The sequence below is a fragment of the Oncorhynchus mykiss genome, chromosome 1 (assembly GCF_013265735.2).
Source record: "Oncorhynchus mykiss isolate Arlee chromosome 1, USDA_OmykA_1.1, whole genome shotgun sequence".
In the NCBI taxonomy this organism is placed as follows: Eukaryota; Metazoa; Chordata; class Actinopteri; order Salmoniformes; family Salmonidae; genus Oncorhynchus; species Oncorhynchus mykiss.
Window position 1 is genome coordinate 59782192 of NC_048565.1, and position 16872 is coordinate 59799063.

General features: G+C 41.9%; 1 protein-coding gene across 1 annotated transcript; it reads left to right on the forward strand.

The window, feature by feature from the left end:
• The first annotated feature begins 3937 nt into the window (after positions 1-3937).
• drgx (dorsal root ganglia homeobox) lies at positions 3938-11572 on the forward strand. Its single transcript, XM_021606368.2, has 7 exons — positions 3938-4188; positions 4681-4802; positions 5657-5760; positions 6221-6322; positions 8072-8247; positions 8754-8866; positions 8998-11572. Exons 2-7 carry the CDS (start codon positions 4745-4747, stop codon positions 9399-9401), a joined length of 957 nt encoding a protein of 318 aa, XP_021462043.1. The 5' UTR covers positions 3938-4188; positions 4681-4744; the 3' UTR covers positions 9402-11572.
• The last annotated feature ends 5300 nt before the right edge of the window (positions 11573-16872 follow it).

A 16872-nucleotide genomic window follows, 5' to 3' on the forward strand; every position in this document is an offset into this window, starting at 1 on the left:
GTGCTGCTCTTGGAAGAATGAATATTGAAACAAAAGTTGATGCGTTCATTCATACATTTCCTTGGGAGTATCAAGGGGGAGGTCAATTGAAATGCTCTCCGATACTATCTTCTCTTGTATCGACCCAAGATGTAACGACTTGATTTTTCCTGTTTTTTAAGGCTGTTGAACAACTTGATTTTCTAAAACCAAGGGGAGATTGTGGTGAAATATTATGACATTGTAATAACTGACATCGTAATCAAATCTGATCTACCTCAATACCACAAGAAGCTGCTGAGGGGAGGACGGCTCATAATAATGGCCAGAATGGAGTGAGTGGAATGGTGTCAACCACATGGAAACCATGTTTTTGATGTGCTTGATACCATTCCGTTGATTCAGTTCCAGCCATTAGTATGAGCCCGTCCTCCCCAATTAAGGTGCCACTGGCCGCCTGTGCTCTATACCCAGCATGGTCTCATAGGCTAGACGTAACATAGTAAACGTAAATCCGGGACAAGCAAATTAGTGTGATTTAGTTTTGTTTGGTATGGTTACATAAAACAGAAGGTTAATTAAGGCCAAAACTAAAGATGGGTGAGCGTGTAACACAAAAAATAGCAGCCCAAAGGTTGCGTGTTCTAATATTATCACGGACAACTTTAGCATTTTAGCTAATTAGCAACTTTAATACATCCTACGAATTGTAATTCATAACATACCATATGAAATGGAAGATGGACATCCACAAATTAATACATACCAATACGAAACATAACATATCATAGCAATTGCAGTGTCCCGGATTTACATTTACTCTGTTTTGTCTACACCCGAGTCCAGATTGCTGTATCTGTCAGTTGTGTAGATAGATAGAAATGTGTAGATGCCAGCTTTTATAGACAGACAACATGACTGCATTTCATAATGAAGGAATAAATCATCCATGAAATCTAGTGAATAGTGTATTTATTTGTTTCTAAGTCTATGGAGATCCCTATTTTTTTCTAATTGTATAATTCCAACCACATACTTATACTGTTTTGAAAATATTTATTCATAATTTATCTTTCAAAATAGCTTTTCTTTTCAAATCAATTCATCCCCCTTTCTACGACACTCATGAGCAGTAGCAGCTCACAGGGGCTTCCTTAAATCACACCTGCCTTTTACAACCGCTGAGCAATGACTTTACCCAATCACTATTAACCTATATTAGTTATTATGAACAGTGCATTTGACTATCAACGGTAGAAACACTACACACAGCTTTTTTTTTCCCGTGTCGGCATACATGGGAGAAATGTATTGATTTGTCCAAAATGGAATCAGATTGACCGCTTTAGTTCTTTTGAGCTCAAATAATTAAAAGCATGCACTATTATACTTTACTTTAGGATTTTCTTTTGGAGCATAGCTTTTCCTGTGTACCAAATGAAGCTCGGCAAAAACCTATGGCCCAATTCCAAAAACAATAAGTAGACCTGCGCAACTATGCTGAACAAAAACATAAATGCAACATGTAAAGTGTTGGTCCAATGTTTCATGAACTGAAATAAAAGACCCCAGAAGTTTTTCATACGCACAAATAGCTTATTTCTCTCAAATTTGGTGCTCAAATTTGATTACATCCCTGTTACTGAGCATTTCTCCTTTGCCAAGATAATCCATCCCTCTGACAGGTTTGGCATTTTAAGACGCTGATTAAACAGCATGATCATTACACAGGGGTACCTTGTGCTGATTACAATAAAAGGTCACTCTAAACTGCAGATCACAACATTTGTTACACAACACAATGCAATAGATGTCAAGTTTTGCGGGAGCATGCAATTGGCATGCTGGCTGCAGGAATGTCCACCAGAGCTGTTGCCAGAGAATTGAATGTGTATTTCTCTACCATAAGCCGCTTCAATGTCATTTTAGAGAATTTGGCAGTACTGGACTCACACCCGCAGACCACGGGTAACGTGTAACCAGAAAGGGAAGCTCAAGTGCGTGCTCGTGGAGAAGTGTGCTCTTCACGGATGAATCCCGGTTTCAACTGTACCAGGCAGATGACAGACAGTGAGTATGGTGTTGTGTGGGCAAGCGGTTTGCTGATGCCAATGTTGTCTGCGGTAATCCTTGAACAGAGTTCCCCATGGTGGCGGTGGGTTTATGGTATGGGCAGGCATAAGCTGCGGACAACGAACACAGTTGCATTTTATCAATGTCAATTTGAATACAAAGTGCTACTGTGGTGAGATCCTGAGTCCCATTGAAGTGCCATTAATCAACAATCAACAAGCTGATCAACCCTATGTGAAGGTGTGTTGCGCTGCATGAGGCTAATGGTGTTCACACCAGATACTGACTGATTTCCCTATATGAACTAACCCAGTATAATGTTTGAAATTGTTGTGTTTCTATTTTTGAGAGTGAGGGTTATGCTAATAACCATTCTGATTGAAATATGTTCTATTCATGACCATAAATTCATATGAAGTTAGTCAATTATTTTCTGATAGTCTACTTTTTTGCTCTTGGGTTCTAGAACAAGTTAACAACAACGTGGAATAGTCTTCCAGTCTTTGCCCTAATGCTAGTTAGCATTGGCTCCCAGAACTACCACTAGTTTCCTTCAGATGTCCAGATGTTCAATGTCCGGAGACATTAAAATGGTATCCAGGAGTTCATCTGAGTCTGGGCATGTAAAACAAGGGCTTAAACGCAGGGAAACTCACAGTATCCTTGGCACATCACAATGAACGTGGTTCTAGCATTCTTCAGCCGCCAATCATCTAGCACGCTGTGTTTTAGGCACCACCTGCTTGCTGTAGGCCTTGACATCTGACTGCCGACATTTTTTCCACGCGATTCTACATGTAAAATCGTTTGGCACTCAGTTCGCAAATGATGTTCAGAGGGGCTAAATAGCGTACTCTTTGCCAGATAACGCTATTGTTGTGTTTGAGTCCTACTGTAAGTGAGTGACTGGGAGAAAGCTGCAGTTTACACTGACAGACTTCACATGATAAAGAGGGTCGTTACTGACACACACACACACACACACACACACACACACACACACACATAGATTAAATATCTCTATACTATTAGAAAAAACAATTCTAAGAGTAATACACTTGATTTCAATTTTCTCCTTCCCTTTAGTCGAAAGTCGTAATAACAACTTTATTTTCAGCAGTGCATAAATTAATTACATGCATTTAATAACCAAAATATCATTATTATTCCCCCTTTTAATATAATAAATGCTGCACACAGGGGATGCACTTAATAGCGCATGGGCCGTAACTGCCCATTACCCGACTGTAACGATATTACAGACCCAATTACCTGCCATTAGACCGGCTTCTCCACCTTATGTGCGTTGATCCAATCCCACCCTCCTCTTTCAAATTTCAGGTGCAGTTTGGAGCCTCATTTCGTCTCTCCGTGGAGACTCCAGCGTCTGTGCTGTGATGTCCCAGATGCGCTTTAAAACTAATTGAAATGGTCCCGTGGTATATCGTTTATCCGTGGAAGCGATATAAATCGTGGGACCCCTTGCTGTGAAGAAAATCAAAATTCTGGCCATTGTGAATGTTATGATATGCGCAGCCCGTTGTAAAGTGGACCCGGTAACCCACCTAAGGAGCAATTAACGGCCTGGCAGTCAATCTCAAACCCAACAGAAGTCATCTTAGATTTTTAATATAGAAGCAACCAAATAAAGTGTGTGTGTGTGTGTGTGTGTGTGTGTGTGTTTATGGTCAGGGAATAACCACTGACATAACAGCGGAATAATCTGCAGGGGAAAATATTTGAATTCTCAGATACCTGGGAGAGTTGATGTTTCTCTCACACACACGGAGAGAGAGAGAGTGAGGGAGGGAAAGAGGTCCCACTCACAGTGAGAAGACAAAGCCGCGGTAATCCGATTAGAACCAATTAAGCGTGAGATTCTAAAGGCAGCAAGAGCTGAAAGCCTCAACTCGCCGAAGACATCTGGACACTCCCAGAGAGAGAGAAAGGCAGAGTAGATACACTCAGATAGGGATGGTGTGGGGGAAAGAGGGGAGTGAGTAAGAGAGGTTGTAGAGAGAGATAGTGACTGTTAAAGTGGATTTGCCGGTCCCTCAGACATACAGGAAACTCTTCGCGTCCTCAGCATCCTCTCCTCCTCGCGCCCTGGACCAGCACAAGACAAATACACAGCAGGTATGACAGACAGATGGAATATTCTATCATAGACAGGCTACATGTTTCATACAATTTACTATAATTTATTACATTTTTTTGCAAGAGACATCTAAGCATTATTTCTGATGTGTCTCTTTATAACATTTGGTGAGCGCTACCCTGTCCCATCCTTATGGACAATTTTGTTGAGGATTCATCTCCGCTAATAACTTTGGTGTGAGCACATTGCATGCTATTTCATGTTTTATTCCAGTGTTTTATAGCCTAGTAATTTGTTTTGTTACGCAAACTACTTATTGTTCGTTAATTTCGGGGGAAGAGTAGGGAGTTTTGCGGAGTTTTTTTCTTCTATTTTGTCATTAATATGAACATTGTAATAATTACACTGTTTAGGCTTACAATGGTTGTATTTTGGCCCGTTCCACTGTCAAATATTGATGCAGACCGCTTGGACACATCTTGACTCGTTATTCTCTGATTTGCGACTGAAATTATTTGATTTCTTTTCAGATTTCTCAGTGACATCGGGCTTTCGTACACAGCTCCATAGATAAACAAAGCCCATAAAACCATCATGTTTTACTTTCATTGTCCCCCTCAGCTGGATGGAGAATGCTGTCGGACTAATACGTGTAAGTAGACCATAGCCTAATACTGCAACTTTTGGGACCGCTTCTCCATAGATGGGCTAGAATGTGTTGACAGTTTTGATTTGGAAATAATAAATGTAGGCTACATCCTATAACTTCTATTTCCTTGCAATTGAGTTCAAATATTTGCAGCTTGACGCTACCTCGGAATTCCCTGTAAGAAGAGTGGTTTAAGGGTTATGACTCATGAAAACTGTAAACATCTGATTAACATATTTGTATCCACTTTTTTAATTGTGGTAAATAAAGTATGTGTGTATTTATGTGTTAGCATCATTTCGTGTAAAATACTACACAACTGTTAACTTGATATATCAAGTTAACAGTTATATAGTATTTATATATATATAAATATATTACTGCATGTTCCGTAAATGTTTTAAGCGGTTGTCGCGAGTTTTTGCTTGCCTTTTAAGATTATACTTGTTTTTGAAAAAGCATGTTTTAATAGCGTATTTTTGTTTGTTTTATGAGCCCACCCTAGTTTAAAGTGTGTGTGTGTGTGTGTGTGTGTGTGTTAGCCCCGGGGCTGAGGCGGGTGTGTTGTCCCGTCTGCGGCCACAGATGTTGGGTGTCATGCCTCTCAGACCGGGACATCAATGTTTCATGGCTCTAATAAGAGGAATATACAAGCAGATTATAGTCCGTTTCAATGGGCCATCCTATTTACTGACATCCGAAAAAATGAACTCCTGCTTGATCCTTTCATTTCGATGTGTTCGTTGCAAAGTGTTTCTATGTCAGGTTTAGACTGAAAACAAACACAAATGTATTCAATTTATTTCTCTAAACAAGTGTTTTTATTGAAACATTTCTTCGATGATTTATGTTTTCAGTGAACACCAACGGGTTTGCCAACCATGCCTCAGCAGGTGATTTTGATGACGGCTTTCTGCGGAGAAAACAACGTAGAAATAGGACAACATTTACTCTACAACAGGTAGCAATCAATTATAAAACTCTGGACTGCTTAAAAATATCACTCTGTACATTGGTTATAACGAATTTAATCTTATGTGAGCAAAACCATGCATTAGTCTAGCTAGTTTATACAAATGTAGGCCACATATTTCCATAATATTGTTGATTATTATTAACGATTATTATAATGATGCTTCTCATTATTTCCGCCGTAATAATAAAATGTAGCCTATCACTTCCGTATTACTTGCACTTATTCTAGTTAATAGCATTTTGTTGCCTAGTTACGCTATTCACAGGCCAATATATAGGCCTATCGCTTCTGAAAGTAGGCTAGGGCACTTACCAAAACAGGAATCTTTTGTATATTTCGTTCGAAAACCAACACACACACATAAATATACCATTGTGTGTAGTGTCGTGAATAATAAACTCACATCACTTTAAAAGTCTTAATCTCACATTTCTGTCGTTCTCAGTTGGAAGCTTTGGAAGCTGTCTTCGCGCAGACTCACTACCCGGATGTTTTCACGCGCGAGGAACTGGCCATGAAGATCAACCTGACGGAGGCGCGTGTCCAGGTGAACACGCACGCTCACGCACACACCGAAATGAGGCAGTGGGCTCCGAGAGCACGTTTGACCAGAGAGAGGAGGGTAAATTAAGGCACTCTGTCATTCTCCCGATGCTCTTTAATAACATCAACATAATGGTGAATATTAGATCAGGTTGATTAATCGGTCATTCATAATTAACCAGTGATAATGTTCTTCACTAATTTGTCCGCGTCTCAAAACAAAGGTACATTTAAAAAAAACACATCATACATGTGCGTCCATTTCCGCAGCTCAGAAGAAGAAAACAAAAGAAAAAGGGATGCTTTTAAAGAGGGCAGTTGATACAAATGTTAAAACAGCATTAAATACGCGCTCACACACACCCACCCCTTTACATTGTTATTATTATTTTGGGGGCAATTTATAACTGCCCTGCCCTCCACATATGTGTGGTTATAAACTTGGCAAGTTGTAATTCAATTCAGTTTGTCCTGTATGTAATTTCCTGCATTCCAGATTTGCTTTTGGGTTTTGTTGTGAGCGCAGATCTAATTGTAGGAAATATAATAGTTCGGCTTTGCTTCCCCTGGGTCATCTTACTATTGCTTAAAGCCGACAGCGCGCGGGATAATGGAATCCCGAGCTGTAAATTAGGGATTGTAAACAAATTATTCCGGTCTAATCCGATTACAGCATTCCTATTATTAAATCTGAACATGAATCGGCTGCAGCATGCAGGGATATTAAACTTACATTATTATTAGAAAATAAATGTCCTTTCTGTTGTAGTGTTGTTGGCCCGTCTTTATTGTATCGTGTCAATGGGTTTCCCCCTCCTTAAAGCAGGTGCCAAATGGAGATTAATGTAGCAATTACCAGCCATTCAGAGAGACGGGATCACGACTCTTTAGCTGTAAGGTGCAGGGGTGAGATAGCCTGCCTCACAATCACAACAAGCAGCGGTATTGTTGTCCTGACACTAAACTAAACTGTTGTCCTTTTTTCGTACATTGACTGAATGGGATTCGTTTTTTTGGTTGTTGACGTCCTTGTACCTAGGCTTTTGCACAATGGTGACTGTTCTGTCCCGCACAGTTGCTCCACCCCATTCCATTCACACACATCATGATTAATGCGTGTGGGAGTGCAGTCTTAATCGAATCTGATGTTGTCAAACAATCACTAAATAGGGGAATAAACGACTTCATCACAGCTCTCTCTCTAAAGCGCCCTGACTGTCAGTGGGAAGTCATTAAAATATGAGAATGAAAAATTGCTCAATTAAATGTTGTTATAGGCAATGACCTTCTTTCAATTAGGATATAGAAGTTGGCAGTATGTGGCGGGCTGGAGACTATGGGTGGGTGAAGTTTGGGAGAAGTCGCAGTGCAAAGTCACTCAGGCAGAGAGCTTCGGTCTGACACACACACACACACACACACACACACACACACACACACAGCGACATCTTTATCTTGATATTATCATGATCCAAAAATGACATATCCTTTTGATGGATTTGATGACAAGACACAATAGACCCTGTCCATATTTCGGTAATGAGACATGGTTCATAAAATCTGTCTGTTTTCTGACCAACTGAATCTTACCTTCTGCTCCTGTGTGCATAACTACAAAGATGCTGGTCTGGGTTTGTAACATGTCAATCAATATACATCACAAAAGCAGGTATTCATTGGACTACTTTAGATTGTACACGGGAGAGAGATTGCATGGCGCAACAGTGAGTTTTTGACTTCCTCTCCTGTTTAGGTGTGGTTCCAGAATCGCAGGGCCAAGTGGAGAAAGACAGAGAGAGGGAGTACAGACCCTGACGGAGGGAAGGAGCAGATGAACGAGGGAGGCACTCCTCCGTCCAGGAGTCTGAACTCCCAGTCTCCTGTGGATCAGAGCAGGAAACAGAAGGAACCTTTGGAGATGCAGCAAAGGTAAGAGAACAGGGACAAGGACATAGGTGTATGAAGACAGGGTTGGCTGTATAGTCTAGCATAGAGTTTGTGGGGAGGCTTCCCCTACAGAGTTAGGCCTCTTCTTTTCCCATTGGCCAGTGATGTTGAAGCAGTCCATTGTCATGTGATGCTGAATGTCTCCAATTTGGGATCCTGATTTAGCAACAGTCCACTGTGCTTAAATCCCTCTCTCCCAGTGGCCAGTAACAATACAGCCGCTGTCCACTGTTATGTGGTGCTGAAAAGCAGGGTGCTGAGTGTACAGCTGTCTGTGCTGAAGTCTCAGACCAGCCCCTATTTGCTTGTTGTTTACTTCGGACCTTCCAAATGTGATTAAGTCACCACAAATGCTAACCCACTCCTCTTCCCCTCCTCTCACTCCTCTTCCCCTCCCTACTCCTCTTCGCTTTCCTTCAGTTGCAGGATAACCATAATCTCCTCTCGAAGTCATTTTAAACTAACCTCCCTCCTCTCTCTCCCTCTAGTATAAACCGAGCGGTGGGTCCTGGTGGTCCGTTCTTCCCCTCCTGTCTACCAGGAACCCTCCTGAACTCAGCCACCTATGCCCAGGCTCTGTCACATGTTGCCACAATGAAGGGTAAGTTAGCACAGCTAACAGTTAACATGACTAACACACTTGATGGTTAGAGGAGGAGGGTAGTGATGATGGACATACTCTACTGTAAAACAATATCCTGACCCTGTGTGTGTGTGTGTGTGTCTTACCAGGAGGTGGTCTGTGCTCATGCTGTGTTCCTGACCCCATGGGCCTGTCCTTCTTGCCCCCCTATGGTTGTCAGGGCAACCGTACGGCCAGTGTGGCAGCCCTGAGGATGAAGGCCCGGGAGCACTCCGAGGCCGTGCTACAGTCAGCCAACCTGCTGGGGGCCGGCCACGGGCATGGGACTGGAGTAGGAGGCATGTCGGTGCTTGGGGTGTCTGGTGCTGGGTTGACGAGGCCTGGGATGGGCCCTGCCCTGGGAGTAGTATCTGGATCAGTGTTGGGAGTCTCTGGAGCCGTGGGGAGAGGCTCCAGAGACGAGGCTCCCAGCCCAGGCTCCAAGACCCCGACTCAGGGTACCGGGTCTGACAAACACCCCCTCTGCCCCAAGGAACCACTGGAGAAAAAGTGAGTGTGTCTGTGTCGCCGCCCAGAGGAGACAGACGTGCAGACAGTGTGGATGTACAGACGGAAGGACTGGGACTTAAAACTCCTGTGGTGTGAATGTGCCTCCTGTTACAACTACTCTCCCTCTACCTACTCCTCCTAAAGCACAACTATGGACCTAGTCCTATTACTACTGGAGCAGGGAGAGGAGTGGCTACCCAGATATCATACTCTATGGATTCAACTATCAAGATATTGTATGACTGTGATTTATTTATTGTGGGTGAATATTGCTGAATATCGTGGGGCCGTTGCGGTCCCCTTATAAGCACACGTACTGTACGTAGCTCATGGACTCTACATGAACTCTGAATAAACTGTGTGTGATGGAGACTACCACCCTGGCTAATAATGTGAATCTGAGGCATTTCCCCTTCTCTCTCATCTTGGCCACACGCTCTCCCCTGTGTATTAGGGTATTGTGTTACAGAAAGTCACCAGACAATGTAACATGTTATGTTCCTCTTTTTTTAAAACATATGTAAAAACACAATGTGAAATATTGACACTTCTATAGTTTTCACTGGAGTCATGGTCATCCGTGTTCAGGTTTTTAAGCCAGCGGCCAGAGAGAACGCTAACTACTGATTTATTTATGTCTCGTTTAACTGACAGTGGCAGTGTACATGAATCAACGTATTTGCTTTCACATCGATGTTAAAGTGCCACAGTTGAAGCTAATGTTGCTCTGTGGTCCCTTGGCTACGCTAACAGGGTAGGCTAACAGATATGATGACACAACAGTGGTGTTGATATCAGGGCTTTTGCTAATAGCAGTCTGTTAGCACGTCTGTGGCATTACTAGCGTTAGCCGACCCTGGATCACTTTAGTCCTGTTGTGACATGTTCTCTAAAACAATTAAAGATGTAGTCTCTCCTGTTGCCTACCGCCACGGCCATCTGCTCCTATCCATTATTCATCAGTTTCCCTTAAAACTGGAGAAACTAGAGAACACCACTCATAACCTCCTCTCTCTCTCTCTCTCGCTCGAGACGCATCGCCAGGTTACAATAGCCCATTAAACATGATACATGCTATTTATTAACACTAAAATGTATATTTACAAAACGATGGGCCTTTAAACCCAGAGGCTCATTCATGGTTCATCAGTGATAGTTGATTTATTAATTTAGCCTTTAAAAAATATATTAAACCTCTTTTCTGTGTTGTCTTTCACCAGATCGGCTAATAAGACATAAACCAATCAGATTGAGAAAACTTAATCGCATGAAGAGAGAGTACACAGAGACCAGGATTTAGGCTGATTCAATTTGAGTCCTTGAGGATTTTCAGGAAATTACTTTTGATAATCAATAACACAATTAAGTCAACTACACACACATTAGCATGAATAATTGATGGTGAATTATGTATTACCACAAAGTACTGGGTTAATAATTAATGATGAGGGAGACACCCCGGTGACATGGAGGAGGGAGATAATGTCAGAAGTCCTGGCTCGAGCACTCACACTCTTTTATTCTCTCTATTCCTCTATCTTTCTCTCCCCCTATTTATCTTGTTCTCTATCTATTTGTCTCTATATTTCTCCCTGTATCTTCTTTTTGTTTCTCTCTCTTTATTCATCTGTCCTCCTCTCTCTTCTCTATCGCTCTCATCTTTCGCAATTAAATGTTCTGCATGCTGTGCATAGTTCATATATATGAATAAAGTGAAGACTTAATTGGATCTTTGAGTCATCGAGTTATACTGTTATAAAGTGAAGACTTCATTGAAGCTTTGAGTCACTGGGTTAAATTGTTAGTGTGCTTATATCAGCAAGACCACTCATGATCTGTGGAGGCTGCTTCTTCTTCTTCTTCTATCTTTATGGGTTATTTTGTTCTATCACTCTTTAAACAAGACAAGCAAAATCTTCCACGAAACAAATAGCCGTGCATGTAGTTTGAGTTTGCATGATTATACTCTAAAATCGGAGTAAAACGTTTGACCATTATTTAGTGATTGAGTTTTCCAAACCATTCATGTAACATTTAAATCTTGGCCAGGTTCGTATAGTGAGGAAAGGCAAGTTCAACAATTTTTTTGTATTTTTGATTTACGCCAGTATTGTTTTCTTTTTCAGAATATAAATAAATATATATACAGTACCAGTCAAAAGTTTGGACACATATACTCATTCAAGGGTTTTTCTTAATTTTTTTTTTACAATTTTCTACATTATATATTAATAGTGAAGACATCAAAACTATAAAATAACACATAGGGTATCATGTAGTAAACAAAAAAAAGTGCGAAACAAATCCTTCTTTAAATAATGTAGATTCTTAAAAGTAGTCACCCTTTGCCTTGACAACAGCTTTGTACACTCTTGGCATTCTCTCAACCAGCTTCACCTGGAATGCTTTTCCAACAGTCTTGAAGGAGTTCCCACATATGCTGAGCACTTGTTGGCTGCTTTTCCTTCACTCTGCGGTTCAACTCATCCCAAACCATCTCAATTGGGTTGAGGTCGGGTGATTGTGGAGGCCAGGTCATCTGATGCAGCACTCCATCACTCTCCTTTGTCAAATAGCCCTTACACTGCCTGGAGGTGTGTTGAGTCATTGTCCTGTTGAAAAACAAATGATAGTCCCAATAAGTGCAAACCAGATGGGATGGCGTATCACTGCAGAATGCTGTGGTAGCCATTCTGGTTAAGTGTGCCTTGAATTCTAAATAAATCACAGACAGTGTCACCAGCAAAGCACCCCCACACCATCACATCACCTCCTCCATGCTTCATGGTGGGAACCACACATGCAGAGATAATCCGTTCACCTACTCTGCATCTCACAAAGACACAGCGGTTAGAACCAAAGATCTCAAATTTGGACTCATCAGACCAAAGGACAAATTTTACCGGTCTAATGTCCATTGCTCATGTTTCTTGGTCCAACCAAGTCTCTTCTTCTTATTGGTGTCCTTTAGCTGTGGTTTCTTTGCAGCAATTTGACCATGAATAACTGATTCACGCAGTCTCCTCTGAACAGTTGATGTTTTGATGAGTGTGTTACTTGAACTCTGAAACATTTATTTGGGCTGCAATTTCTGAGGCTGGTAACTGTAATGAACTCATCCTCTGCAGCAGAGGTAACTCTGGGTCTTCCTTTCCTGTCATGAGAGCCAGTTTAATCACAGCGCTTGATGGTTTTTGCGACTGCACTTGAAGAAACTTTCAAAGTTGTTGAATATTCCGTATTGAATGACCTTCATGTCTTAAAGTAAAGCTTATTTCAGCTGTTCTTGTCATAATATGGACTTGGTCTTTTACCAAATAGGGCTATCTTCTGTATACCACCCCTACCTTGTCACAACACAAGTGATTGGCTCAAATGCATTAACTTTTAAATAACAAATTAACCTGTTAATTGAAATAATTCCAGGTGACAACCTCATGAAGCTGGTTCAGAGAATACCAAGAATATGCAAAGCTGTCATCAAGGCAAAGGGTGGCTGCTTGAATCTCAAATATAAAATATATTTTGTTTAGCACTTTTTTGGTTACTACATGATTCCATTTGTGTTATTTCATAGTTTTGTGGTCTTTACTATTATTCTACAATGTAGAGAATTGTAAAAATAAAGAAAACCCCTGCAATGAGTAGGTGTGTCCAAACTTTTGACTGGTATTGTATAATATATACAAATATATATATTTAAAAGTATGTGAACACCCCTTAAAATTAGTGGATTTGGCTATTTCAGCCACACCTGTTTCTGACAGGTGTATAAAATGAACACACAGCCATGCAATCGCCATAGAGAAACATTGGCAGTAGAATGGCCTTACTGAAGAGTTCAGTGGTTTTCAATGTGGCACCGTCATAGGTTCGTCAAATTTCTGCCCTGCTAGAGCTGACCCGGTCAACTGTAAGTGCTGTTATTTTGATGTGGAATTGTTTAGGAGCAACAACGGCTCACAGAACAGGACCATCGAGTGCTGAAGCGCGTAACGCATAAAAATTGTCTGTCTTCAGTTGCAACACACATTACCAAGTTCACATAATTTTGGTCATGTAGTGTGTGTGTGTGTGTGTGTACAGTGCATTCGGAAAGTATTCAGACCGCTTGACTTAACACATTTTGTTACGTTACAGCCTTATTCTGAAATGGATTCCCCCCATCAATCTACACACAATGCCCCATAATGACAAAGCGAAAAAAGGTTTTTAGACATTCTTGCAAATGTATCAAAACTTAACAGAAATACCTTACTGACCTACGTATTCGACCCTTTGCTATGAGACTCGAAAATGAGCTCAGGTGCATCCTGTTTCCATTGATCATCCTTGAGACTTGATTAGAGTCCAGCTGTGGTAAATTAAGTTGATTGTACATGATTTGGAAAGGCACACACCTGTCTATATAATGCCCCACAGTTGACCATGCCTGTCAGAGCAAAAACCAAGTCCTGAGGTCAAAGGAATTGTCCGTAGAGCTCTGAGATTATTTTTTCGAGGCACAGATCTGGGGAAGGGTACCAAAAAATTTCTGCAGCATTGAAGGTCCCCAAGAACACAGTGGCCTCCATCATTCTTAAATGGAAGAAGTTTGGACCCACCAAGACTCTTCCTAGAGCTGACCACCTGGCAAAACTGAGCAATCAGGGGAGAAGGGCCTTGGTCAGGGAAGTGACCAAAACCCACTCCAAAAACCCATTCTGGTCACTCTGACAGAGCTCGAGAGTTCCTCTGTGGAGATGGGAGAACTCTCCAGAAGGACAACCATCTCTGAATCACTCCACCAATCAGGCCTTTATGGTAGAGTGGCCAGGCGGAAGCAACTCCTCAGTAAAAGCAACATGACAGCCCGCTTGAAATTTGCCAAAAGGCACTCAAAGGACTCTCAGACCATGAGAAACAAGATTCTCTGTTCTGATGAAACCAAGATTGAACTATTTTGCCTGAATGCCAAGTGTTACGTCTGGAGGAAACCTGGCACCATCCCTACGGTGAAACATGGTGGTGTCAGCATCATGCTGTGGGGATGTTTTTCAGCGACAGGGAATGGGAGACTAGTCAGGATCAAGGGAAAGATGCTCCAGAGCGCTCATGACCTCAAACTGGGGCGATGGTTCACCTTACAACAGGACAATGACCCTAAGCACACCCAAGACAACACAGGGATGGCTTCGGGACAAGTCTCTGAATGTCCTTGAGTGGCCCAGCCAGAGCCCAGACTTGAACCCGATCGAACGTCTCTGGAGAGACCTGAAAATACCTGTGCAGCTACTCTCCCCATCAAACCATGCAGAGCTTGAGAGGATCTGCGGAGAATAAAGGGAGAAACTCCCCAAATACTATCATGACACAAGGTGAGACCCAGATGCAGATGGTTGGAGGCTTACAATATTTATTAATCCAATAGGGTAAGGCAAGAGAATGGTCGTGGAAAGGCAAAAGGGTTAAAACCATTTCAGAGTCCAAAAGTTACCAAAGGGCAGGCAGAATCAAGGTCAGGGCAGGCAGGATGATCAGGCAGGCGGGAAAGTAGTCCAGAGTCAGGCAGGGGTCAAAACCGGGAACACTATCAACTATCACTATCACTATAAACACCCACTCTGATTTCCCGGAATGAGGCTTTGCAACAGTGTGAATGTAGTTAGCAAGATCAGTCACATTTGATGACACATCTGGGATAAAAGTGCAGCATTCATCACCAAACAGAGAGAACAGAGAGAACAAGTACCCCCTTGACCAGCCAATAAGTAGTCGGCTGCCTCCCTGTTTTGCAGGGCCACCTTGCGGAGTGGTTTCACCTCCTCATTCAGTAGCATTTCTAATTTTCGTAACTTTAAAAGCCAAATCTTTAATTTGATCTAAGGCACATGCAACTCCATATTGAGGCAGTAAAACACCAGTGAATCAGGAGAAGAAGGTCTGAACCTGATTGACATCGGCAAGGGATCGCTTATTAAAATGAGGGTTCGGCTGACCTTAGTCCCTGAACAGAACCTTCAATTCTGTTTTAGTGTTTCCATGGACTCTCATGGCCGGCACCACAAACCCAACAGTACACGCCCCTTCCCAAATTAGTGGTAAACTGTAATAAGCAAATTGGCCACACAACCAATAGGTACCATTTGGGTCTCCTTTCAGTGCGGTAGACTTATTGTAAACATAAATTGTATTACTCACATTTCCTGGTGCTCTTGTAACAGAATCATGTACTACAAGAGAGCAGTTGTTGCTACCATTAACCAACATAGAGCAGTCACAGAACATCCTAACACAATAACGAGAAACAATATGCTACATGTAGTCACGCATTTTCAGTGAAAGAGAGGACACAAAACATCTCCACTACACTAGTTACCCGTTGTAAAATTGACTGGAGCTCTGTGTTAAGTGTCTAAGTGATTTGTTTTACTGTTGCAGCTGACGTCTATACTGTTGAGTTGTCGGCGTACATAGACACACAGGCTTTATTCAAGGTCAGCGGAAGGTAATTTGTAAAAACAGAAAAACAATAATGGCCCTAGCCGGCTGCCTTGCGGTACAACACACTCAACTGAATTTACACGAGAGAGGCTTCCATTAACGAAAACCCTCTGTGTTTTACTAGACAGGTAACTCTCAATCCATATTAAGGCAGAGGATGCAAATCCATAACGCCTACGTTTTTTCAGAAATAGGTTATAATCAATGATATCAAAAGCTGCACTGAAGTCTAAACAAAACAGTTCCAACAGTCTTCCTATTATCAATTTCTTTCAGCCAAGTCATCTGTGTCAGTGCCGAGCATGTTGAGTGCTCGGCCTATTGCACCCTGAGAGCAGAGATGCCTCGTAGTATTACGAGTGCTGAAGGGAGAGCATCCCTTCAGAGCTTCTGACAGACTTGTACTTTGAGTATTACGTTTGTTGTAACCTCTCCGGCCGTGATAGTAAAGATCCGTTCATTTAACTTTGTCTTTGAGTCCTTAGGTGGTCATTTCCATGACAATTTGGCGTCACAAACTGGATAATTGATTCTACCTGTGGAGCTCGGCAGTGAGGGTCTGTGAGGGAACACCGGTGACTCATTCCATTTGAAGGCGTGCAAGGGAAATTCCCGTCTGACCAAAGACGACGAGGACGCACTCAGACCAGATACTCACTGTGGGCTGCCCTGGAGAAAACACATCATCTGCGAAACCTGGAAAGACTGACAAGTGAATTTCAGTAAGTCGACTTAAAAAAACTGGTTTGAGAAGCTTAGAATAGGATCCAGAGTCCCAAAAGGGGACTAGGTGGGGGTAGAGAGACCCCATCGTCAACGTTGTCTGTAGGTTTTCAGGGATTACTTACATAGTTCTGGGAACACCATTTTAGGATTTAGAGAATAGTAAGTGATTGAGTGGAATAATTTTTTGTATGATCGACTAATTTACGGAAAAAGGGAAATTAGTTCCCAGAATGATTGCGTTATGACTAGAGTAATGCAAATTGGAT

Coding starts and splice junctions, on each gene's coding strand:
- drgx (XM_021606368.2), top strand. CDS start 4,745: ATGTTTTACTTTCATTGTCCCCCTCAGCTGGATGGAGAATGCTGTCGG. Junction 4,803..5,656: donor ATGCTGTCGGACTAATACGT/GTAAGTAGACCA, acceptor TTATGTTTTCAG/TGAACACCAACGGGTTTGCC. Junction 8,248..8,753: donor CCTTTGGAGATGCAGCAAAG/GTAAGAGAACAG, acceptor CTCTCCCTCTAG/TATAAACCGAGCGGTGGGTC.